Source organism: Equus quagga, chromosome 4, assembly GCF_021613505.1.
Source record: "Equus quagga isolate Etosha38 chromosome 4, UCLA_HA_Equagga_1.0, whole genome shotgun sequence".
Lineage (NCBI taxonomy): Eukaryota > Metazoa > Chordata > Mammalia > Perissodactyla > Equidae > Equus > Equus quagga.
Genome location: NC_060270.1, coordinates 41591968 through 41617457, shown reverse-complemented (window position 1 = coordinate 41617457; position 25490 = coordinate 41591968). Strand labels below are relative to the sequence as shown.

The window sequence follows — 25490 nt, the reverse complement described above, 5'->3', positions numbered from 1 at the left end:
AGCGCGAGGGCCGCAGCGGCGCCGCTCGCCGCCGTGTGCCCGCAGGCAGGGCCGCGCGGTCCCTCCGCTCGCGCTCCGGCGCCGCGGCCGCCGCCTCGGAGCTGCGTCTGGCTGGCCGGGCGGGCCCGGGGACGGGTGAGTGCGCGACGCGCGGGCCGCGGGCGCCGCTGGCAGCAGGAGAGGGCAGTGAAGAGCGGATGGCGGCTTTTAAACCGAAACCCTGCCTGCGTGTGATGGCGGGATGGCGGTCCCCTCCCCCATCCCGAGGGCAGTCCCAACCCCTGCGGAGGACGCCTCGGTGCGGGCTCGCCTCGGCCCCTGCTGCTGCTTCCCTCATGGCGCCTTTGGAGTCGGGCTGGCGAGTCCCCGCTAGTCGCCGGCCCTGGCGCGGGGGTGGAGGCGGCTGGGCCCGGGCCCCTCCGATCGGCATGTCCCGCGGCGGCTGGGCTCCGGACGCCCGGCGGTGCCACGCTGGCCTCTGGCCCTGCCGCGCGGCATCGGGACCCGCGGCAGCGCATCCCGGGGCTCTCGCCGCAGCGGCAGCCAGTGGGCGTCGGTCCTGGCGCCCAGTCTCCAGCCAGCCGTCGAAGCCCCTCGTTAGGGTGCTTAAAAACCCCTTTTGGTTTGTTTTTCTGTACAACCTAGGGACACAAGTCATTTGAAGCAGTTTCTCTCTTTGCGAAGAGAGAACGATGGTACTTCAACAAAGACTGACGCTAAATTGGACATACAGTGGGTTCTAGTTCAAGCCCAATTCTTTTAAAATCTGGAAAGTTTATACTTATTTTAAAACGAGGGTGAAGAAACGTGCTTTTAAAACCCTTTAGCATAAAAATATAGCTTTTTATTGTAAATGTGTTTTAATACTAATTAGGAAGAGAATATTTACATTGCATGAAAAGCCTTTTAAAAGACTCATCTATTTGATGATATAAGAGCTACCTATTATGTGTACTAGTGTGTTTTGTACATGGACATTCCTATTGAAAAAAATGACAAGTGAAAAGATACATATTTTCTAAGTTGCTATTTTTTTTAAAAAATGTTTCGTTTGACATTATCTCATTTTTATAAATGTAAAATATATATGTATACCTTAGCATAGGAGAACGTTTAGGTGTCTGTACACCAAAAAGTTAGCAGTGGTTTTTCTGGGTAAATAGATTCTAGATTACTTAATTAATTTAAAAAATGTTTTTCTAATTTTCCTGCAATGGCATGTATTACGTCTGGAGTTTGTTTAGTGGGGAAGGGAGAGTGAATGATAAGTTACATGTGATTCCGGATCTTCGCGGTGAGACGAAGACTAGTGAGCAAATGTCTATGACATCCCGGAATAAAAAGCCGAACTTCGTCGTCAGGGCAGTTATGCGTACAAAAGGCACATAAAACGTTTGCTGACATGAAGGACGGTTAGCATTTTTGGTCTTGAGCGAGCATCTTATCATCATGCTGAAAGGAGGTCTGATAAATGGTGGGATATTGTTCAGCCCTAAGGAGTCAGCCGGTTCCTGACCAGGGTGACCCTGTTCCTCTCACCTGACAGTCTGAATCCAGGCCAGCTTGCAACATTAATTTTGATGCTATGCTTGGTTTCCTTTTCTTACTTTTATGTTCTTCGAGTTGGAAATGATTTCAAGTGTATTCTGAAATAACAAAAGGCTACTTTAAAATGTCTGGCTGACATTTTCTATTGTTCTCCCTGATACTTTTAGAGCATTTAGAACATGAAGTGTAAAACTTTTGGGTGTATACATTCTAGAAGTGTACAAAAGAGGTATTAGGAATAAGTCTTTAAATTTTAGTTTATTACCTAAATGTGAAAATTGCTTTTCTTTTTTTGATTTTTGACTACACTTGATTGGGATGAGTTCAAGGAATGCTATTTGTGTTGTCAGACAAGGCATTATATATATTGGTATCATTTCTCTAAATCTCATAGTTGTCAGTCTCTTTGGGTGATTCCTTTCTCCTCCCAAGTGGTGCTGAGTAAGAATTGGAAGCAGTATGTAACTTGCTGGTAGCAGTGATTAGCAGTGAAGATTTACTCACATACAGTTAGTTCCAAACCCAGGAGTCAGAAGACATGCGTTTTCATCTCTGGTGCCGCCACTGAGTTGACTTGACTTTCACTAAGTCTGTTTCCTCATCAGCAAGATTGAGATGGGTTTGACAGTAGCTCCTCTATGTACCTCAGGATTGTTGTGAAGATCAAATAAAATAAGGGTTAGGAAAATACTCAGCAACCTGACAAGTGCTATCTTATTACCCTATGATCGCATCACCTGGCCTGCTGATATACCCAGAACTTGGTGAAGGAGCAAAAACAGTGTGTGGACCTGAAGTGCCTTACTAGAAATGAGATGGTCTTAGTAATGATGCCAAGTTCTACCTGCTGTGTGTATCACCTTGGTAATAAGAAAAGCAGCATATAAACCTGGGTGGAGAAAACTTCACAGTGCGTTTCTTTTTCTGACATTCCTTACCTGTGCACTGCTACAATGGAAGGAACACTAATCGGAAATGGAAGAGAGAGTTCTGGTTCTGACACTCCTCTATTGTTTGAATTGGGGTGATCACTGTATCTCCTTATTTGTTTCCAAAACTGAAATAAAGGGATTGAAGGCATGAGCTTTAAAATCAGTTAGATCTTTTTCAAATCCCAACCCTACCACTTATTAAGTATCCCCCTTGACTCAACTTTGCTATACCTCAGTTTCCTCGTCAGTGATAAGGGGGGAATAGTAATGCTTTTGAGAGTGTTGTGGATTTTGCATATGGTAGGAGTAAATAAGATAAAAGTATGTGCACAGCCTCATACATAGTTGGTGCTCAATAAATGATCGTTATTATTCTTCTATTGTTAAATCTGTAAGGACCTAAACAGGTTAAAGTCTGATTTGATGTTTGTTTTCATTATATTTGCTTTCATTGTGGCTGAATAAATTAGAGCAGATTTAATTCCTGTTTTGGAGTAAGACATTGCTGTAGCTTTAGAAGGTAAATTCATTTCAAAGAATATGATACATACTAACTCATTTACATATTTCAGATAAATACGTATTTATCAATATATACAATTTTTAGTAATACGGCATATTCAAAAGACTATGATACTTGAATTAATTCTTTCCAGTTGTATAACTGGAGTTGCACAACTTTCCCGTTGATTAAAGATCTGGTGCCACTGTATTCTTGAATCTCAGAAATGAGCTGCGTTTTTGCTTATGTGACTTTTGTCATGTTTTTCCTACAGGCATTTTTTACCATCTGTGAAAACTTCCCTGTAATTCATTTTTCCTCACTCCAGTTACACCAAGTAAGTGAAGTGGAGTAAAACTAATTAGTCAATTTTACAACAGTTGGTGGGAATTTAATCATATAGTGGTTGCCATACCTGTTCTTTTCTCAAGAGAATGTTAAATGTGACGTCATAAGTAAGAAAAAGGTTTTTTCTTGAAAGTTATATTGTGAGCTTCTATGTGATGAGTATTTTTTCTGAAAGCCAGGAGATCAATACAAATTTGTGACAATATTTTTTAAGGGAATGTGTCTACCTTTAGCTTAAATACTGTATCAAAATATTCCCAATTGTAAATGTACCTGTAAAACTCTTAAAATGGTGCCACAGGCACAATTTTTTTTAATAAGCAATAATTTAAGGATCAGGCTCATTGTAATTATCCAGTTCTCACAGTTACATCAACATTTGAAAAAGAGTTCTCAACCTCACTGAGAAAGAAACCAGAAAACAGTGTCCTGCCTTTAAACTTGATCAGCAGAGTAAATCCAAAATATAAACAGAGGCATTGTTTAACATTTCCCTTATGAAGTAGATTTTCACATGACACACACATTTCTTATTGCTAATAAATTCTTTGGTTAGAAATAATTTTTGTTTTTTTTGGTGTGGAAGATTGTCCCCGAGCTAACATCTGTGCCAATCCTCCTCTACTTTGTAGATGTGGTAGGTGTGGGATGCCACCATAGCATGGCTTGGTGAGCAGTGTGTAGGTGCACGCCCGGGATCCAAACCCGTGAACCCTGGGCCACCAAAGTGGAGCATGCCAACTTAACCACTACACCCCCAGGCTGGCCCCTGGTTAGAAATAATTTTTATAACAATATTAACAATCATTATTTGTGACTGACTTGTTAAATTCTTTTTTGGATTGAAAAGATATGAATGAATATCCTAAGAAAAGAAAAAGGAAGACTTTACACCCTTCTCGTTATTCAGGTCAGTGTATAATTTAGTTATTTTAAAGTTGGGCTTTGGATTAATTCTCATGCCATTGTATTCCATCCATTTTCTCAGAAATGTTAGGATAAGAGTTAAATATCTGGGTCAATTTTTGGGTAAGAGAAAACTTTAAATAAATGCTCTGCCTATATTCCTCCTTCTCTACCATGTGCTAGGCACATATCAGAACTTTACAAACATTATTTTATTTTATCCTCCCAACTTTATGGTTTATAGATATTTAAAATTAGATATCCAAGGTTACATACTTACACAGCATAATTGAGATTTGCCTGTGTGATTGCCAAGCTTGTCCTTCAGGCACAGTGATAGCCTTGGTGGAAGATATTTTGTATCATTGGGAAAAAAGTCTTTGTCCTGTACGTTATTCTCAGAAACGTGAACTTTGATTTTGACTGTGTAATTTTAGATTCTCTGGTTGAGGTTGGCTCTGCTGTCTTGGCGGTATAAGAAGAGAGGTCTTTGTGGCCATCTCTAACTAATACACCCCACATACATGTACTTGGGACAGTCTGGGGCATGCCTGTTAGCCCACCCAACTGACACAGTCTTCATAGCTGAGGAAATTAAGCCTGGTTTACTATGTACTGGGCCCTCCCAGGCAAGACTTGAAATGACTTTTTTTCAGTGTTTTTTGCAGTTAATGCATTTATCACATATTTACGTTTTGCGGGATTCTGACTGTAAGGCAAACATATCTTTGTGTGCTTCAAAGTATTATATTTTAGGTTGTATAATTTGTGGTTCTTTCAAAGCTCAATGTCCATATCAGATCTGAAATATAAAAGCTTTCAGAATTGAGGGAAATATTAATAGTTTATGATAAATACTATGAAAATTTATGTATGTTGGATAAAGGGATGACTGTCATTAAATTTATATATGTTTTCCATGCTTGACATTTTTTCAATTCTTTTATATTAAGATTCCTCTGGAATAAGCAGAATTGCAGATGGATTCAATGGAATTTTTTCTGACCATTGTTATAGTGTCTGTTCTATGAGACAACCAGACTTAAAATATTTTGACAACAAAGGTATATCTAATATTTTCTAAAATATTTTTTTAAATTGCTTTTATGTGTTTTCATTTGTTCCTTATTTGAAAATGTGCATGAAAGTCATGATTTCAAAATGAGCAAGTGTTCGAATTTATTATAATGTAAGAAAACAAAAGGATTTGGGGGAGAAGAAAGAGAGTAAGTGAATTTTAATTTTTAACATTATTTCAGGTGTGTAAATAAAAAGCACATTCTCCTAAATCCATTTTAGTTGGCTAGGAATTGGTGGGAAAGCCGGAGTGAGCCAAGTTGGGAGCATTTATGGTGAAAGGTTGAGAATAGTATTCTACACGGTTCTTCCGCTCAGCTATACCTTTAAGTCTGGGGGCCAATGGAAGGAAAGAACAGAGGGTGAGGGATATGGTCTTTTTTGATCTTGCTGCTTCTATTGACTCCTCTTTTCTGGAGCATTAGGTGGATGATAACTTGCGTTTGTTCTCTGCAACCACTGAAACTCCAGTTCACTTGAGCTCCTGTCACAGGCACTAAAACAAATTATAAAAAAACATGTAGAGTCAGAGACATCAGTGTGAACTCATATTTGGCTCAATATAGATTGGGGCCAGCCCCGTGGCCGAGTGATTAAGTTCGCGTGCTCCGCTTTGTCAGCCCGTGGTTTCACCGGTTCAAATCCTCGGCGCAGACATGGCACCACTCATCAAGCCATGCTGAGGTGGCGTCCCACATGCCACAACTAGAAGGACCCACAACTAAGAATACATGACTATGTACCAGGGGGCTTTGGGGAGAAAAAGGAAAAGTGAAATCTTTAAAAAAAAAAAAAAGATATATATGGTTACATACAGAAATGTTTATAGATATGTCTGTATGTACGTCGTAGTGTACACACACCTATCTTCTGCTGTGTTAGCTGAGAGGGCCTAAAAGAAATGATACCTCGGTAGCAGTGACCACATCTAGTGCCCAGACCTTGGTTTCTGATACCAGTCTCCAATAAAATGTACTAGTGCTTCTTAGAGAAACAGCTGATTCTACCGGAAATTTACAAGATGAGCCTGGAGCATGTTGTGCCAGAAAATAAGTACTCAAAACACACACACCCACGTTTGATACAGGAATGCCAAGAGGAGCACAGGAGTCAACTGAAAGAGCTCTCAATAGCCAAAGCTGAAATAATGCGAGGGAAAAAATTTAATTATAACCCAAAGTATAAAATAAATATCCCTGAGTTCATACTGATATAAATAAATGATTGAATAAATAATAAATGGAGAGAAGAGACAAATCTTCTGTACAGAAGAATTTCAAATTGTTTATGTAAGTACCCCTGCCTCAAGGAGGTGGACCATCACCCCCAACTCCGTAAGTGTGGGCTGCACATAGTGACTTCCTTCCAAAGTATGGAAAGTAAGAGAGTGACTTTACAGTGGAGAAACCTGGGAAATGCTACCTCAACCAGGTGATCAAGGTCAACATCAGCAGTAATAAATCATGTTAATAGTACGTACCCTTGGTATGATGCTATGAAAATGACAGTTTGCCTCTGTGGTCTACCTGCCAGTAACCCATAATCCCAGTCTAGTCATGAAAAAAACAACAGACATTTGTGGGGCATCCTAGAAAATACCTGACCAGTACTCCTCAAAACTTGGTCATCAAAACAAGGAAAGCCTGAGAAACTGCCACAGCTACCAATAGCCTAGAGAGACATGACAACTAAATGTCGTGTGGTCTTCTGGATGGGATCCTGGAACAGAAAAAGAACATTAGGTAAAAACTAAGGAAATCTGGAAGAAGTATGGACTTCAGTTAATAACAATTTATCAATATTGGTCATTAATTGTAACAAATGTACCATAGTAATGTAAAATGTTAATAGTGGAGAAACTGAATGCAGGATATATGGAAATTCCTGTATTCTCAATTTTTCCTGTAAATCTAAAACTTCTGAAAATAAAGTCAGTTAACAACAACGATGTGATGTGAAACCCATTTTATTCTACTGACCTTATTTCAGTTTCCCCATGCTGACTTTAAGACGTTGGGACTGGGCTGAGGGAATAAAGCGTTATTCAAACTCAGTAGTTTACACTGAAAATTCCTAAGTAGGGGGCAGGCCTGATGGCGCAGAAGTTAAGTTCACACGTTCCGCTTCTCAGCGGCCCCAGGTTCGCCGGTTCAGATCCTGGGTGCGGACACAGCACCGCTTGGCAAAAGCCATGCTGTGGCAGGCATCCCACATATAAAGTAGAGGAAGGTGGGCATGGATGTTAGCTCAGGGCCAGTCTTCCTCAGCAAAAAAGAGGATTGGCAGTAGCTAGCTCAGGGCTAATCTTTCTTTAAAAAAAAAAAAAAAATCAAGTAAATTTAAGAAGTGTATTCTAGTCCAGACGGGGCAGGGAAGCAAAAGCAGTAACTGTTTGGACAGATCTTCTGTGTGTCTTTGGTACATAGATAACATCTCTTTTTGTGGCTAAATGTAAGTCCTTAGTTCCTGTTGGAATTCAAAATTATTTAAAACATTTGGTGCTTTGTTTTATAGTAATTGATGTTTCATGCTTTGATATGAATAATAAGTATTTTTCCAAATCCCTTTTCCAGATGATGATTCTGACACAGAGCCATCAAATGACTTGCCAAAATTTGCAGATGGAATCAAGGCCAGAAACAGAAATCAGAATTACCTGGTCCCCAGTCCTGTACTTAGGATTCTAGACCACACTGCCTTTTCTACAGGTAGGGAAACTAGTTAATAGCATTTGCATGTTTTGTGTAGATCACTGAAAAAATAATGCATAAAATAAATTTCTTTTTGCCAGTTATTTAATAGGTCTTATTTAGTAATAGTAATATTAGGCTTGTTTTACTTTTCAGAAAAATCTGCTGATATTGAAATTTGCGATGAAGAGTGTGACTCTCCTGAATCGGTCAGCCAGCAGACTCAAGAGGAGAGCCCTCTGGAGGTTCACGCTGCCGAGGACGTTCCGATTGCTGCAGAAGTGCATGCCATTTCCGAAGACTATGATATAGAGACAGAAAACAACTCCTCTGAGAGTCTCCAAGACCAGACTGATGAAGAGCCCCCGGCTAAACTCTGCAAAGTCCTCGACAAGAGCCAGGCCTTGAATGTGACTGCCCAGCAGAAATGGCCTTTACTGAGAGCTAATAGCAGCGGCCTCTATAAGTGTGAACTGTGCGAGTTCAACAGCAAATATTTTTCCGATTTAAAGCAGCATATGATCCTGAAGCATAAGCGCACTGATTCAAATGTGTGTCGAGTGTGCAAGGAAAGTTTCTCTACCAACATGCTTCTGATCGAGCACGCCAAACTGCACGAAGAGGATCCCTACATTTGTAAATACTGCGATTATAAGACGGTGATCTTTGAGAACCTCAGCCAGCACATTGCAGACACCCATTTTAGTGACCACCTTTATTGGTGCGAGCAGTGCGATGTGCAGTTCTCCTCAAGCAGTGAACTCTATCTCCATTTCCAGGAGCACAGCTGTGACGAACAGTACTTGTGTCAGTTCTGTGAACATGAGACGAATGACCCAGAAGACTTGCATAGCCATGTGGTAAATGAACATGCATGTAAATTAATAGAGTTAAGTGATAAGTATAACAATGGAGAACACGGACAGTACAGCCTCTTAAGCAAAATTACCTTTGATAAATGTAAAAACTTCTTTGTCTGTCAAGTGTGTGGTTTTCGGAGTAGACTTCATACCAATGTTAACAGGCATGTTGCTATTGAACATACTAAAATTTTTCCTCATGTTTGTGATGACTGTGGGAAAGGCTTTTCAAGTATGCTAGAATATTGCAAACATTTAAATTCACATTTATCTGAAGGCATTTATTTATGTCAATACTGTGAATATTCAACAGGACAAATTGAAGATCTTAAAATTCATCTAGATTTCAAGCATTCGGCTGACTTACCTCATAAATGTAGTGACTGCTTGATGAGGTTTGGAAATGAAAGGGAGTTAATAAGTCACCTTCCAGTCCATGAGACAACTTGATTGTTCTCCTTAACTTCCATAATGTTAATGTAAAGTAATAAATTTGACTTTTTTGGAGATGTTAAAATGGATGATTTTAAACACAGCTTATGAGAATTACTTTTAACAAATAAGATTTTTTTAATTGTCCAATTTTCTTGGTATTGCTGCATTTTTTAGTAAAGAATTGTATCCTAAATGTGGTATTTTCAATGCATGGTAGTTCATAGTTTGAACCACTCTTGGTGGCTATCTTATTTCTTGCATGTGCTCTGATTTCATGAATTGATAAGAAACAGACAGACTAAAGAAACTAGACTACAGTTTTCCTTCATAACCAAAGGTGCTATTAACTTTTTCTGTTTTAAACTCAAGATTAGCTCAGTTTTTCGTGTATGAAGTCATTAAAATACTGCACTACCAGAACTAAAAGGCAATATAATGTACAATTAGTCCACCAATACTCCCATTCCTAAGAGCCCAGACCCTGCTTTCGCAGTCACCATCAGTGATTATCCTCAGGGTCATCAGTAGACTCTCCATCAGTCTGATTCTTTTAATAACACTAGGAGTCCAGTGTTATCGTAGGAAGGAAAGATCCAGTTTTCTTGGTAGTCTGTTTTTTTTTTTATTCTTACTTTATTTTAGCTCTTCTCTATGAGTTAAATAATTTAAGATGAGGGTGGGGAGGACGGGTAAGGGGTTATGCAATAAAGAAGTAACTTTTCATAACTCATTCATAACCTGTTCACATTTCATTTTCAGTTATGCAACTGCAAAGTCATGCCCCAACTTTTTTTTTTTCTTCTTCTTCTTCTCCCCAAAGCTCCCTAGTACATAGTTGTATATTCTAGCTGTAGGTCCTTCTGGTTGTGCTATGTGTGACGCCGCCTCAACACGGCTTGATGAGTGGTGCCATGTCTGTGCCCAGGATCCAAACTGGCAAAACCTTGGGCCACCAAAGTGGAGCACGCAAACTTAACCACTCAGCTGTGGGGCCGGCCCCTCATTCCCCAACTTCTCATGTCAAATCTTTTATTGACTGAGAAAACCTACTGAAGTATTAATGTAGAATTAGGAAAATTTGGGAGATAAGGGACTGCTGGCATGATAATGTCTAAATCTTAGCTTCTATATTAGTTTCGTGTGACTGCCATAACAAATTACCACAAACTGAATGGCTTAAACAACAGATTTGTTACCTCACAGTTCTAGAGGCTAAAAGTTCAAAATTGGGCAATGAAGGCATAGTTGTTCCCTCTGAGGGCTGTCAGGGAAAGATCTGTTCCCATCCTTTCTCTTTGGCTTGTGGATAGCAGTCTTCATGTTGACATGATGTGCTCCTTGTATGCAAGTCTGTCACCAAATTTCCCCTTTTTACAAGGACCCCAGTCATGTTGGAGTAGGGCTCCCCCTAATACCTCATTTTAACGTGGTAAAAACCCTATCCCAAATAAGGTCACGTCTTGAGGTACTGGGGCCTAGGACTGCAACCTATGAATTGGGGGGAGGGGAAGACACAACTAAACAATTTAATAGCAACTTCTTAAATAGCAGTGTCAAGAAGATAGAATTTTGTATATGATTGGCCTCATTTAATAAACACTGCTGCTAACAAACAATATGGTTGTTGAGGAATATTGTTATAGTTGAAAAGACCAATTTATGACCTATGATTTTGCCACTTCAAGAACCGTAGGAATTTAGTATATTTTGAGAATGGTGGCAGCAACAAGTATTTTCAAAACGAATCATTTTTATCTCTACTATTTTGTCATACGTGCCTACCTGTGTTCCTCGACTCCATTCCATCTGATTGTAACATTCCAGGTAGGGCTGTCTGAAACAGATGTTTCTTAGAAGACAAAATTATGAGAGTTTAAATGGAGGAGAACCTTAAAAACCATCTGGTCTAAATCCTCTAGTTTTCTAAGTTTCTTGTAGAAATAGAAACTTAGGTTGTTATTAAGCCAAGGTCACAAAACTAGTTGTAGCAGACAGGAGTGGAATCCAAGTTCTTTGGCTTCCATTCTGGTGATGTTCCCATGACGCCATGTTACATGAAAATCTAAGCTGTGTCCTTGGGGTGTTTTTCTTGGCTCCTTAACCCAGCCATTCACCTACCTTCTTGGTAATTCTGTTTTTGTACTTTTTTGATATACCTCCAGCTCCAGGAATTTGATTTTCAGGAAACAAATAAGTAATACCTTGATTTAATTCTGCATTTTACGGCTTTACATTTGATCGGGTGTTAGTAATCAAAGAGGTTGTAATGAAATTACTCGAGACATTAAATCCAAGTTTTAGAACCACATAATTTTGTACTTTTTGATGAATCTGCAGCTTAAGGCCACATCTCACTGACAGGTTGGCCAATAAAAACTTCTTTTTGCTTTGACTCAGCTCTCAAAGAAGTATGACTGACCATAAATTGCTGAGGTAGCTTTTTTAGCTTAACAAACTTCTTTGGAAAAACAAACTATCTAAAAAGAAATTTTTCTAACTACTTTTGGATTTTTTCCCCTCAAAGACAGACATTTCCACTGAACTCTGGTAACCTGAACCACAGTTCAGTTCTGAGAGTACACACCTGATAGTGGTGTCCATCAGCACTACAACTGAATTCTGGGCAGCCGTGAAGCGTAGTGGTGGCTCCTTCTTTCGCTTGCTTTTATATGCTCACCTTGCAATGAGTTACTACTTTTGAAATTCCAAAACGTTTGCCCTGTACTCCAAAACATGAAAGTCACTGTGCTCTGCTCAAAACCTCTCCCCTTCCGGCTTGTAAATTTGCTGGGTTTACCATTTTAAGTCACCTTAGATTTCTCTGAATGTGTGTCATCACATATTAACCAGTTTCTCAGTCTCACCGGGCCTCTTGTTTGGTGATTGCTCAGCTGTTGGCAGGTGTAGTATATGTAGGTATTTTTCTTTCCATACACTCTGTTCCTAATTTTTGAATCTGATTTACAAAGCATTGACTGACTTAATTTCTGGCACTTTACCATAAACCTTACTTTGCTTGTTTTGTCAGACTTACTGCCTTTTGCAAGCAGTTTAATATATTTCCCAAACTACTGTGATTAATTTTTTAAAGGAATTTTAATACCTAAAAATTAGCACAAGTTATGTAAATTTGAAAAAGCTGATAAAAATCAAATGGCTTCAGTCCTCCTGGGAAGCAGATTGGTTTACCGAAAAGTCAATACTCATTAAGAATTTAAATGAAAATAAATAGTTAAGACCAAATGTAATCCCAATGGAGACGCAAATTAGGTGAGTCAGGTTTACCCTATAATTAACACAGCAGCATCCCTATAAATTAAAAATGAAATTTTGGGATGTATATTCCTTTTCCTGTAACTTTTGGCTCTGTTGATTAAAGATACAAGTATCCACAAGAGAGAATTTTTATTCATGGCATTGAGTTTATGGATTTACATATACTCCTTATATTGATGTAGCTTTCCATAAATTAATCTTTTAAGACAACATTCAAATCTAAGAGAAAGAAATGTGTACACTTGTGGCTTAAAGTATAAATTCACAAAGCTGAAAGTTGTCACATATAATTTACATGTTTATATAAAGCTATGTATTCAATTTGTAAGTTTAAAAACTAAAAATTTTAAGAGCCTGTCAGAGTCGTTTCGAGTCTCCTTCATACTAGTGACTTGAGAAATAATTTTCTGGATAAAGACTTTCCATATGAGAGCACCAGTCACTTCACCCTCCTTCTTAAGTTCATTCTCTTTAGTCAGCTGGGTGTTAAAGTGGTAGCTGCCTGAACCCAAAATAAATCACATTCGTGAAAAGTAATTTCTTCATTCTAAAAAGAAATAATTTTCTCACATTGCTAAATAGGAATATTGTATTATCTACTAGACTTATTCCCATACTTTGAGCGGTGATTATTTGGGCAGCTTTTAAAGGGAATTTTTGCGATCACGACCTTTAAAAGTTTGTTGTTGTTTATTTTTGGTTTTAAATAGGCAAATGAATATAACCTGGATAATCTTTTTTCTTGCTAAAAATTTTGAGCTGAATGAATTATATCCTTAAAAATTTAATGAAAAGTATGTTTTGAATGAAAACTCAAAGTTTTCTAGTTTTTAATATTTTCTCTAGAAAGTGTCCACTACCGAAAAACATTGCAGTTGAAATAATTGAGAGTTTTGCCCTTACTCATCAGGAATTGGAATCATACCCATCGAATGTAACTTCTGGTAGGGCATTTTTTTTTTTCCCTGCCTAAAAGCCATTCACCGTGCCATTCTGAATTTTGGCGTGACATTTGAGAATACAGCAGTGCCCCCTTATCCTTGAGTTCACCTCTAAAGTTTCAGTTACCCGCAGTCAACAATGGTCCAAAAATATTACATGGAAAATTCCAGAAATAAACATGAATTCGTAAGTTTTAAATTGTGCGCCATTCTGCATAATGTGATGAAATCTCACATCATCCAGCTCTGTCCCCTCCGGGACATGAATCATCCCTTTGTCCAGTGTGTCCACGCTGTAGGCACTACCCAGCCATTAGTCTCTTAGAAACTATCTCAGTTCTCAGATCGACTACTGAGGTATCGCAGTGCTTATGTTCAAGTAACTTGTTTTACTTAATGATGGCCCCAAAGCACAAGAGTAGGGATGCTGGCAATTCCGATATGCCAAAGAGAAGCCGTAAAGTGCTTCCTTTAAGTGATAAGGTGAAAGTTCCCATTTAATAAGGAAATAAAATCATATGCTGAGGTTGCTAAGATCGACCGTAACTTTCATTCCAGTATATTGTTGTAATTGTTCTATTTTATTGTTATTAATCTCTCACTGTGTGTAATTTATAAATTAAACTTAATCATAGGTATGTACGTGTAGGAAAAAACTTTGTACATGTAGGGTTCAGTCCTATCCACAGTTTCAGGCATCCACTGAGGGTCTTGGAACATATCCCCTGCAGTTAAGGGGGGACTTTTGTATTGAATTCTCTTTTCCTGCCTACCCTGTTCATTCGATTTAGGGTTACCTTTTCTCTTTATGGCATTATTCATACTTCCAAAACATATTCCTCAAACTATATTCTATGGCTGATTACCCTCATCTTTGCAACTCTTCTTCACTTCATTTGGGTTTTCAGACAGTCTCAAAAAATTAGAGTTTTCCCAATTAACAAAATGAGAGTGAATTTGTTTTCTTTTATTCTTCCTTCTCTCTATTCTCAGAACTGCATTAAAATTAGCTACTCCCTTCACATCATATACCACATCACTCACTTTTATACCCTACAAATATTTTATATATTCCTGTCTAACAGCAATTTGTGTTGAATTTATAAATTTCACTGTCTATTTTGGATTTTAAGAAGCAGAATATCATGGCACAGATCTTAATAAATACTTCTCTATGGTTACAAGGTTATGGTTAAGTTCCGTACAGCACTGATCCAGTGTTCTTTAGTGAACAAGTGAAATGCTGAAGTGGAGGAACTAACCTAGGATGACAGAATGTTAGCCGGGAGGGACCTCAGAGATCACCTATTCTAGACTCACAAAGTGTACAACATGTAAAAATAATTGTATATGGTACACGTTTTTATTTTCGTGCTTGTAAAATTTAACTAGCACATCAAATCTGATTCATGAATATTTTTACTTAGGACAAAACTAATTTTTTAAGAAAAACAAATTGATTTAAAGAAAAACACAAAGTAAATAATAATGATACATGGACATAGAAAAAAATTGGGTAGGTGGTGCATGAATGACTGAAATTTGAGAATACAAAATTCTGATCTAAACTTCTTTTTTAAAAAATATTTTGCATAGTTTATTTTTTTATTTGTTTTTTGAGGAAGATTAGCCCTGAGCTAACAGATGCCACCAAACCTCCTCTTTTTGCTGAGGAAGACTGGCCCTGAGCTAACATCATGCCCATCTCCCTCTACTTAATATGTGGGATGCCTACCACAGCATGGCTTGCCAAGCAGTGCTATGTCCGCACCCGGGATCTGAACCCGGGCCGCCAAAGTGGAATGTGCAGACTTAACCGCTGCACCACCAGGCTGGCCCCTGATCTAAACTTCTTGTTTATAGCTTAGAAGAATGGTTCTCTAACATCATTAGTCAAATGCTTTTTAAGCTAGAATAGGACTTCTAACTCCCTGCCACTCTTTAAAGAATTTTCCCTAGAAAAAGGTAAAATATGCCATGTTTTTTCAGGGAATGTCATCCCAGACACCTGAAGAGAGAAAATGACGTATTAGAGAGTACTGGACCAAAGGATATGACTGATTTCTAATCCCTGATCGCTAACTATAAATTGTACGACTATAACCACAGACAATGGATGTCATGTTACGACATTTTTCCCAAATAGTCCATGGACTCTCTGCAACTCCTTAAAAACTTCTATTTCACTACTCTTCAATTTCACAAACAGCTACGGAATATCTGCTATCAAGCCGTGTCTTCAGGGATACAAGAATAAATACACTATGGTTCTTGTCCTCAAAGAGATTTACGGTAGAAGGGGGGAAACTCTTCTCTGTCACCTTTCTGAACTCCAATTCAATTAAGTATCAAATTGAGTGCCTTTTGTGTTTCTAAATGTTTTCTTTATGTACAATGCTACTGTAAACATTTGTATCTGTTGAGGTGTTTTGGATTTTCATTTTGGTTTTTTTTTTGTGGGGGGGTGGGGAAGTGGTGTATATTTTTTTTGTATATTTGTGATTAAATACTTTCAAAATATTATCCAGGATGGCTAAAGTTTATACTCTCATCTGCAGATTATGTTTCCCCACGGCCTTATCAACAATTACTATCATAGAACTTTTTAATTTTGTGCAAATATGAGGGGCGTTGTTATTGTACATTATTATTGCTTGAATTTGCATTCTCTGATTACTAACAAGGTTGAAAAATATCTTATATGTTTATGAGTCACTTTGGTTTCTCATTTTGTGGACTGCCTCCCCATAGCATTTATTCACTTTTCTCCTAGGTTTTCTGTTTAATTTTCAGAAGTTCTTTATAAGTTTTTAAATATTGGTCTTTTGTTGACTATGTACACTGCAAAAATAGATTCCCAGGTTGTCCTCTATCTGTTACTGTCTTTTGTTGCACAAAAATCTTTAAATTTAATGAAAATGGATCCATGACATTTTCCCTTTACCAGGTTATGCTTTCTGCTTTACAGTTATGCTTTCTATGTTTGCAGATATGGTTATGCTTTCTTGTTTACAGAATCCTCTCTAACCCCAAAGTCACGAAACTGTTTTCCTACATTTTCTTCTAATAATTTTCTGGATGTACCTTTAGTATTTAGATCAGAGTATCTCTTTTTTTTTTTTTAAGATTTTTTTTTCCTTTTTCTCCCCAAAGCCCCTGTACATAGTTGTGTATTTTTAGTTGTGGGTCCTTCTAGTTGTGGCATGTGGGACGCCACCTCAGCATGGCTTAATGAGCAGTGCCATGTCCGTGCCCAGGATTCAAACCAGCGAAACCCTGGGCCTCCGAAGTGGAGCGAGCAAACTTAACCACTCGGCCAAGGGGCTGGCCCCAAGATCACAGTATCTTTATGTGTAGGTATAATTCAAGTTTTATTTTTGTTTGTTCAAGTGAGCCAATTTCCCCGATGCTATTTGTTAAATAAGGCACCTTCTCCCAGTGATCCACGATACCAATTTTATCATATATCAACTCCCATGGGCAGAATTGGCATATGGGTCTGTGTCTGTACTCACCATATTTCTCTGTTCCTGCAACAGTATCACAGGCTTTAACAGTAACATAACATAATGCTTTAAATATTGTGGCTTTACAATATGTCTTAATAGCAGGTAGTGTGAATTTATTCTCTCTGCTCTTCTTTTTGAGAACTGTTTTAGTTATTAGTGGACTTTGTCTTCTTCCATGTAAGTTTAGAATTAGTTCCAATTCCATCTAAAGTCTTGTTGGAACTGCATTAAAATTAGAGATCATTTTAGAGGGAACTGACATCTTGACAATGTTAAATTTTTCATTGTGTAAAATTGTATATTTCTCCATTTACTTAGGTCTCTTTTTAATTTTTTTCATAAAGGCAGTATGCAGTTTTTGTTAAATCCATTCCTAGATTCTTTACTGTGTTGGTTGCTTTGACACCCTGTCTTATTTTCTATTTGGTTATTACAGTATATAGGAAGGCCTCTGAGTTTTTAAACATTGATTTTATATACAGAAACCTTATTCAGATTTTAGTCATTTTAGTTCTAATATCTGTCTTTGTTCAATTTTTAATGTAAATAATCATATCATCTGCTATAAATGACATACTTGTCACTTCTTCCAGTCTGCCAATCCTTAACTCTAGCAACTTCTGCACCTGTTCAGATAGACATGTGGGTTTTCTCTTTAGTCTGCTAATATTATAAATTACATTGGTTGATTTTGAGATGTTGCATTATCTTTGTATTCCTAGGAAAACCCTACTTGGATGAAAATTTTTTTCTAATACAATGTTGGGTTCAATTAGCTAATATTTCATAGAGGATGTTTGCCTCTATCCATAAGTGTGATTTTCCTTACTTATACCTCCTATCTAGTGTGATATCAAGGTTATTCTAGTCTTTTTGGTGAATTGGGATGTTTCCCCTCTTGTCCTTGCTTAGCAAAAACCTGTATGAGATACAATTTATCTTTTCTTTTCTTTAAAGATTTGGTAAAAAGTTACTTCTAAAATCATCTAGGCCTGACTTTTTTGCTATATGAAATGGGAAATTGCCATTTCAATTTTTTGAATATTTTTAGCTCTTTCAAGTTTTCTATTTTTTCTTGGGCTAATTTTGGTCTTTGATTATTTCCCAGAAATTTTACACTTCGTCTAAGTTTTCAAATTTACTGACATTTATGATATTATATATCTGGAGTTATTTCTCCTTTGGTTTGTGTCTTCTCTTGTTTTTACATTTTTGAAAACAGTTGGGGGGCCGTCCCCATGGCCAAGTGGTTAAGTTCACATGCTCCGCTGCAGCAGCCCAGGGTTCGGATCCTGGGCGCGGACATGGCACTGCTCATCAGGCCACGTTGAGGTGGCATCCCATATGTCACAACTAGAAGGATCTGCAACTAAGATATACAACTATGTACCGGGGGGATTTGGGGAGATAAAGCAGAAAGAAAAAAAAAAAAAAAAGATCGGCCACAGTTGTTAGCTCAGGTGCCAATCTTTAAAAAAAAAAAACCAGTTGGTAGTGGTATGTCAAATTTATAAATTAAATTTTAGTTTTTGTTAATCTCTATTTAGTTTAGCCTTTACATTTTACTTTTTTTCTTCTTTCTTCTTTATGTTTACTCTGCTGGTTTTTGTCTATGAGTCTGTTCCATAAAAGAAAAGCTATGGATTAAATTATTTATTATATTAAAACTTTCTTTTTTTTTTTTTTTTTTGAGGAAGGTTAGCCCTGAGCTAACGTCTGCTGCCAATCCTCCTCTTTTTGCTGAGGAAGCCTGACCCTGAGCTAACATCCGTGCCCATCTTCCTCTACTTTATGTGTGGGGACACCTACCACAGCATGGCTAGCCAAGCAGTGCCATGTCCACACACATGATCCGACCCAGCACACCCCGGGCTGCCAAAGTGAAACATGGGCACTTAACCTCTGCGCCACTGGGCTAGCCCCAAAACTTCCGTTATTGTAATATAATTTATAACATGCAATGCCACTTTTACTTTAAAATACAATAATTATATTAAACATGTAATTAATTCTTATTTGCAGAGCTAATGAAGGGATACCATCATGATTTTCTTTTCTTTTCTTTTCTTTTTGAGGAAGATTAGCCCTGAGCTAACTGCTGCCAATCCTCCTCTTTTTGCTGAGAAAGACTAGCCCTGAGCTAACATCCGTGCCCATCTTCCTCTACCTTATACATGGGATGCCTACCACAGCCTGGCTTTTTGCCAAGCAGTGCCACGTCCATAGCTGGCATCCGAACCGGCAAACCCCGGCCCCTGAGAAAGCAGAACATGTGAACTTAACTGCTGCGCCACTGGGCTGGCCCCTCTCTTCTTTTTTTGTGAGAAAGATTGGCCCTGAGCTAATATCTATTGCCAACCTTCCTCTTTTTGCTTGAGAAAAATTGTTGCTACGCTAACATCTGTGCCAATATTCCCCTATTTTATGTGGGATGCTGCCATAGCATGGCTTTACGAGCAGTGCTAAGTCTGCACCCAGGATCCGAACCTGCAAATCCTGGGCCACCAAAGTGGAGTGCGTGAACTTAACCACTATGCCACCGGGCCAGCCCTGATACCATCATGATTTTAAAAATTCAAAGAATATAAATAAAGAAAACTTCCCTTTGAGATGGCCTGTGTTCAACACTGATTTGAGTGGTTAAGGGTTGCACATAGCTATTAAGTGGCATGGCCTAGATTTGAACCAAGGTCTTCAGATTTCAAGTTCCGTGCTTTTCCATTACAAGATTTCTTCTTCAATATGTATTTGTTGGGCCCAGCCCCCTGGCCCAGTGGTTAAGTTTGCGCGCTCCGCTGAGGCAGCCCAGGGTTTCACTGGTTCGAATCCTGGGCATGGACATGGCACCGCCCATCAGGCCATGTTGAGGTGGTGTCCCACATGCCACAACTGGAAGGACCCACAACGGAGAATATACAGCTATGTACTGGGGGGCTTTGGGGAGAAAAACGAAAAACATAAAATCTTAAAAAAAAAAATATGGATTTGTTGAATGGACGTATGCGTGATCTCAAGGGTAGTAAATTCTTTCCCCCTCCACATGCTGGTCAATGGTTGAAATTCATCCTCAAAATTTCATTCCTTTTTGCTTAATGCCCTAACACCATTGTAAATTATAGTGCTTATCAGTTAGGATTGTTACTAGTCATGTATACGTTTTATTAATAATTAAAAATATAAACTATTTATTACATTTTTCTCATTATAGAAATACATGCTTAATACAGAAAATGTGAAAATAGACATGTACAAAGGAGAAAAAATCACATGTAATATCACCACCCAGAAATAAAATATATGTATTACATATGATTTACAAAAATATCATATTTTTACATAGTGTGGCAATCTGGTGAGCATTTCTCTATGTCAAGTGTTTTTCATTCTTTTTTTTTTTTTGAAGATTTTATTTTTTTCCTTTTTCTCCCCAAAGCCCCCGGGTACATAGTTGTATATTCTTCGTTGTGGGTCCTTCTAGCTGTGGCATGTGGGACGTTGCCTCAGCGTGGTTTGATGAGCAGTGCCATGTTCACGCCCAGGATTCGAACCAATGAAACACTGGGCTGCCTGCAGCGGAGCGCGCGAACTTAACCACTCGGCCACGGGGCAAGCCCCCAAGTGTTTTTCTAAAACACACTTTAATGACTACATCATATTCCATCCTGTACAGGTACCATAATTTATTTAACCCACCTCCTCCAGGGGAACACTAGGATTGTTTTTAATCAGTTTTTCTTAATCATAAACAGTATTTTGATTATTATATACTTATTTGTATTTTTGAATACATTTATAATATTTGATTATATATTTATAGCTAAGTGACTGTCTGCATCTTTGATTATTTTCCTAGGATCGCTGGGTCAAAAGGCCTTTACATTACAAATTTTGTATCATTTTGCCAAATAGCCTATAAAGGTGTGACAGATAGTTCTATGTGTCAACTTGGGTAGGCTACAGTACCCAGTTATTCAATCAAACACTAATCTAAGTGTTGCTGGGAGAGTATTTGTGATTCACATCCATAATCAGTTGACTTTATGTAAAGAGGTTTCTTTGGGTAATCTGGGTAGGTTTGATCCTATCAGCTGAAAGGCTTTAAGAGCAGAACTGAGGTTTCCCTAAAAAGGAATCCTGCCTGTGGACTGCAATGTCAGTTCCTGCCATTGTGTCCTTGCTAATGGCTTGCCCTGCATATTTTGGATTTGCCTAGCTAGCCCTCACAATCACATAAGTCAATTTCTTGCAATAAATTTCTCACCTTCTGAACCCTGACTGATACCGAAACCCTACTGCTAGGCAAGTATGAGACTGCCCTTGGTCATTTGCCTCATAATGTGAAATTTTTTAGATAAATAGGTAAAGATCTATTTTTTCAATAGATCTTTATTGCAAAGCAAAGTTTGATGGGAGTACAATTCTAAGGATTCTTAGCAGAAAAGATTAGCATACCGTGTTTATGTGTGTGTGTTTGTTTACGGTGTGAGGAGAGAGGGTGGGGAGAGGAGATAAGGGATTAAAGAGCATAAGACATTGTGAAGTCAAATGGTTCCAGCTTATTTTGCAAATATGACTAGGGCTTTAGCATATTACTAATATTAAAAGCTATTTTGGGGGCTGGCCCAGTGGCACAAAGGTTAAGTTTGCACATTCTGCTTCTGCGCCCAGGCTTCACCGGTTTGGATCCCGGGTGTGGACCTATGCACTGCTTGACAAGCCATGCTGTGGCAGGCAGCCCATGTAAAACAGAGGAAGATGGGTACGAATGTTAGCTCAAGGCCAGTCTTCCTCAACAAAAAGAGGAGGGTTGGTGGCAGATGTTAGCTCAGGGCTAATCTTCCTAAAAGAAAAGCTATTTTTTTATGGAATGCCTCTAATTCCAGCAATGGACCGGGCTCTTTAATAAACATTGTGTGGAATCTCTGTACAGTCCAGTACCTGTACAGAGAAACCAAAGTGACCTTTTAAAACATAAATCAGATTATATCACTCCCCAAGCTTAAAACAGCAAGCCATTGATTGCACTTAGAATAAAAGCCACTTCCGATCTTGGCCTATATGGTTCTATACCTGCCTATCTCTCTAAAGTTATTTCCCCTATTGTCCTTTTCCCTCCCTACTTCCCAGACATACTGGCCTTTTTTCTTTTCATCCACCATACCCCTCTCCTTCCTATGGGCTGTTGGACTTCCTGTTCCCACTATTTTAGGCACTCTTCCTCCAGATATTCCAAGAATTGACTTCCTGGGAAAAGCAAGGAAATATCACCTTCTCAGAAAAGATCACCCTATGTGGCTCAGTCTTTTTCACTCTCCTTCAGATAGTCTATCCCATTGCCATTTTTTCTTCAGAGTAGTAAGCACTGTCTGAAATGATCTAATTTATTGCATTTTCTTGTTGATATTAATCTTTTCCAGTAGAACAATATTTATTTATTTATCCAGCTCTTACTATATGCCCAGCACTATTCTAAGCACTTTACATGCTATAGACACATTTAATTTTCACAACAACCCATAAGGTAGGTATTATTAGTGCTCGAATTTTATAGATGAAGTACTTGAGAGTCAGGAAGCTTAAGTGGTTTCACTTGCAAAACTGCATTTCACTTGCCAGCTCTGGAAAGAAATCCACAGGACATTCTACCGAACCATGCAAAAACCAGCAGCAGCAGCAGCAGCTCTCCAGCGATATTAGAAATGCACATTCTTAGGTCCAGTGAATCAATCTGCAGTTTAACAAGATTCCCAGGTGATTTCTAAGTACTAAGTTTGAGAAGCATTAGTCAAAGATACACCAATTTCCTGACTGTCACCTCTAAAGTAATTCGACAAACACTCAGAGCTGTACTGCAAGCCCAGGACGCCAATCACACAAGGACAGAGTTGCGGAGAGGTCAAAAGATTTTATTTTATTGCTCCTGGCCGGGCAAGTAGAAATCCCTCTTGCCTACAAGCCCAAACACCTCACCTCATCTCACCTCCCCCCACCTCCTTTTAGCTCTCTCTCACTAAACCAGCCAGTGGCAGCTAGCTATGCTTAGGCTGGGCAGAGCTTTAGAAACTTTGAAGAAAGATGGGAGACGAAGCAGAAGTTGGAGAATGAACAGAAAACCATTCTCCTCCTGTCATTCCCTGCCCACAACAAGCCTTGCCTTCTGCTCTTAAGAAAAATGGCGGTCGGCGTAGAGGCACTTCCGGCGACGGAGCCAAACAAACTCGGGGAGGGCAAGAGACCGGAAGTGACCGCCCTTTGCCACGCCTCCTGCCGCTTCCAGCCTCTTGGCCTCGCTTGGGAAGATGAGGCGGCCAGAGGGCTGTGGCTGACCTGCTGCTGCTGGGTGACAAGTGGGAACCGGGACAGGGTGAGTGCCCGCTGCCTTGGCCGCTGGCCAGTTCCCTTTGCTCGGTGTGACCTTCGCGCGGCCGGGGACAGGGGGCGGGGAGTCGTGCGCGGGACGTTCTGTGACGAGGCGCCGCCGCGGTCCTGCGCGAAGGAGCGAGCGAGCGAGGTTGGAGCGGGGCCGGGTCGGGCCCGCGGAGCAGGCGAGGCCGGACGGAGCCGACGGCGGGGGCGCCCTGTCCGGGGCGGCGCGCGCGGGGCGGCGGCGGGTCTGGCCCGAGCCCGGCGGGCGGGCGGGCGGGCGGGCGTGGAAGGCCTTGCCCCGAGGTAGGTGTCCACACTGTGCTGAACCGGGTCGTTGTCCTCTCCCTGCTTTTCCCACGCTGCTCCTTCGCTCGGTCATTTCCTGACCCTCTGGGCGGCTCAACCTTGATGGCCAGTCGGCTCCGTTGCACGCGCAGACACACCAGGATTCGACTGATGTGTGATCGTTTTTGTTTGCTGTCTTTTTCATGAGAAGCTGCCAGAAAAAAAAAATTTACTAATATTTTTTGAAGTTCTTCTTAGTTTGGCTGGAAACGTCAATGCTCCCTTTAAGCCTTGCCTCCTGATTTGTTGTAGAGAGCTGCTGTTTCTAAACGTCGGTATTGCGTTATGATCTTGGAATTTTATTTCCTCACCTTGCATATCCACCTCCACCCACCTAGAGCTCCAGGTTGAAAAACTTAATCACTTAGTTATTGTTTCTGAACTTGGCTGCTTCTCACTAACCCTGTTCTCTGATGTACTTAAGAGTCACGTGCGGTCACAATTTAGCCACTTAGTTTCGTCTTCACCAAAGTAGAAATTGCAACCAAGATTTTGGCCAATAGAGTTCACGGTGGTCTTAACTTGTCTGACTAAAGCGCTTGTCCCGGAAAAACAGTTATCTAAAAGTATTTTGTCAATTTGTTTAATTTATTTAATCGGGGAGTTCATCAGTGTTGCCAGAAGGTGTCATTAATTTGCATGTCTTTATCATCCTGTTTAATTTGTGCTTTTCTAACTTTTTATTTTCTGCCCCCAGTAGCATAATGGCGGAAACTGCTTCTCCACTGAAGCACTTTGTGCTGGCTAAGAAGGCAATTACTGCAATCTTTGACCAGTTACTGGAGTTTGTTACTGAGGGATCACATTTTGTTGAAGGTTAGTTCCTCTAAGTTTTAAAAATAATTACTGTTGAAAATACACAAAGGTGCATTACTCTTTCAACCTTAGTTACTGAACACATGCATAGGGCACTGTGCTATAAACTGTGAGTGATGCCCTAACAAACCCATTTCAGCCCTCCAAAGAAGGAAAATTAAGTGGCATTAGTAACAACTAAGAAGTTAGTGCTTGTATGTGATATTCTAAGCACTTTATTAAATTAATGATTCATTTAATCGTCATATCAACACTGAAGCAGATTTTAATCACGCTCATTTTAAAGATGAAGAAATCAAGGCACAGATAAGTTAAGCCACTTGCCCAAGATCACACGGCTGGTAAACGCCAAGACTGAAAATGGGGCAGCCCACATTTAGCCATTATACTCATCTCCTTCCCACATCAGCAGTTAAGCCAAGATCTCAGACATATCTTATCTTCTCAAATGAGGCTGGAATGCAGTGAGAAAAGGGCAAAACACATTTTCTTAAAATGAGTGTAATTGTTCAAACAAAGGTGGTGAGGAATGTCTTACTAGGGAATACTGCTTTGGTCGTAATTGTTGAAATCTTTTCTGGTTCTTAAGTTTACAAGACCATCGAGGTTACAGTGAAAAGGGAGGGATTCTGTTAACTTCTCCGGTGACAATGAGGAAACATTTGGTAGATAGGCAGAATCAGACTTTTTTCCTCATCCCTCCTAACCCTCCCTCCCCAGATTTTGAGCTCCTTGAGGGTAGGAGTTATGCCTTGTTATTGTGTCCCTGTCACCAAACCTGAGATAATTCAAGTTTTGTTGTTTTTTTTGGTGAGGAAGACTGGCCCTGAGCTAACATCTGTTTCCAATCTTCCTCTTTTGGCTTGAGGAAGATTGTCCGTGAGCTAACATCTGTGCCAGTCTTCCTCTGTTTTGTATGTAGGATGCCACCACTCCATG

General features: G+C 39.5%; 3 protein-coding genes across 7 annotated transcripts in view; 2 read left to right on the top strand and 1 right to left on the bottom strand.

Annotated features, from left to right (window-relative positions):
• The window catches only part of KCNMB3 (potassium calcium-activated channel subfamily M regulatory beta subunit 3), a 65263-nt gene extending 64537 nt beyond the window's left edge, over positions 1 to 726 (bottom strand). Inside the window, exon 1 of the mRNA XM_046659097.1 lies at positions 9 to 726. Within this exon, the coding sequence (XP_046515053.1) occupies positions 9 to 658 (650 nt within the window). The 5' untranslated portion in view covers positions 659 to 726. The remainder of the gene's footprint in view (positions 1 to 8) is intronic.
• The window catches only part of ZNF639 (zinc finger protein 639), a 15375-nt gene extending 676 nt beyond the window's left edge, over positions 1 to 14699 (top strand). The window contains exons 1-6 of one of the 2 annotated variants that reach the window (XM_046659099.1): positions 61 to 135; positions 3257 to 3319; positions 4181 to 4240; positions 5190 to 5300; positions 7887 to 8021; positions 8160 to 14699. In XM_046659099.1, coding sequence (XP_046515055.1) covers positions 4183 to 4240; positions 5190 to 5300; positions 7887 to 8021; positions 8160 to 9313 — 1458 coding nt within the window. In that variant the 5' untranslated portion in view covers positions 61 to 135; positions 3257 to 3319; positions 4181 to 4182 and the 3' untranslated portion in view covers positions 9314 to 14699. Of the gene's footprint in view, positions 1 to 60; positions 136 to 3256; positions 3320 to 4180; positions 4241 to 5189; positions 5301 to 7886; positions 8022 to 8159 lie in introns of those variants that run through there. The other variant, XM_046659098.1, reaches the window with a different exon arrangement.
• Positions 14700 to 23256: 8557 nt separating this feature from the next.
• The window catches only part of MFN1 (mitofusin 1), a 32695-nt gene continuing 30461 nt past the window's right edge, over positions 23257 to 25490 (top strand). Inside the window, exons 1-2 of one of the 4 annotated variants that reach the window (XM_046658848.1) lie at positions 23257 to 23388; positions 24433 to 24551. In XM_046658848.1, coding sequence (XP_046514804.1) covers positions 24440 to 24551 — 112 coding nt within the window. In that variant the 5' untranslated portion in view covers positions 23257 to 23388; positions 24433 to 24439. Of the gene's footprint in view, positions 23389 to 23505; positions 23694 to 24432; positions 24552 to 25490 lie in introns of those variants that run through there. The other 3 variants (XM_046658849.1, XM_046658851.1, XM_046658850.1) reach the window with 3 other exon arrangements.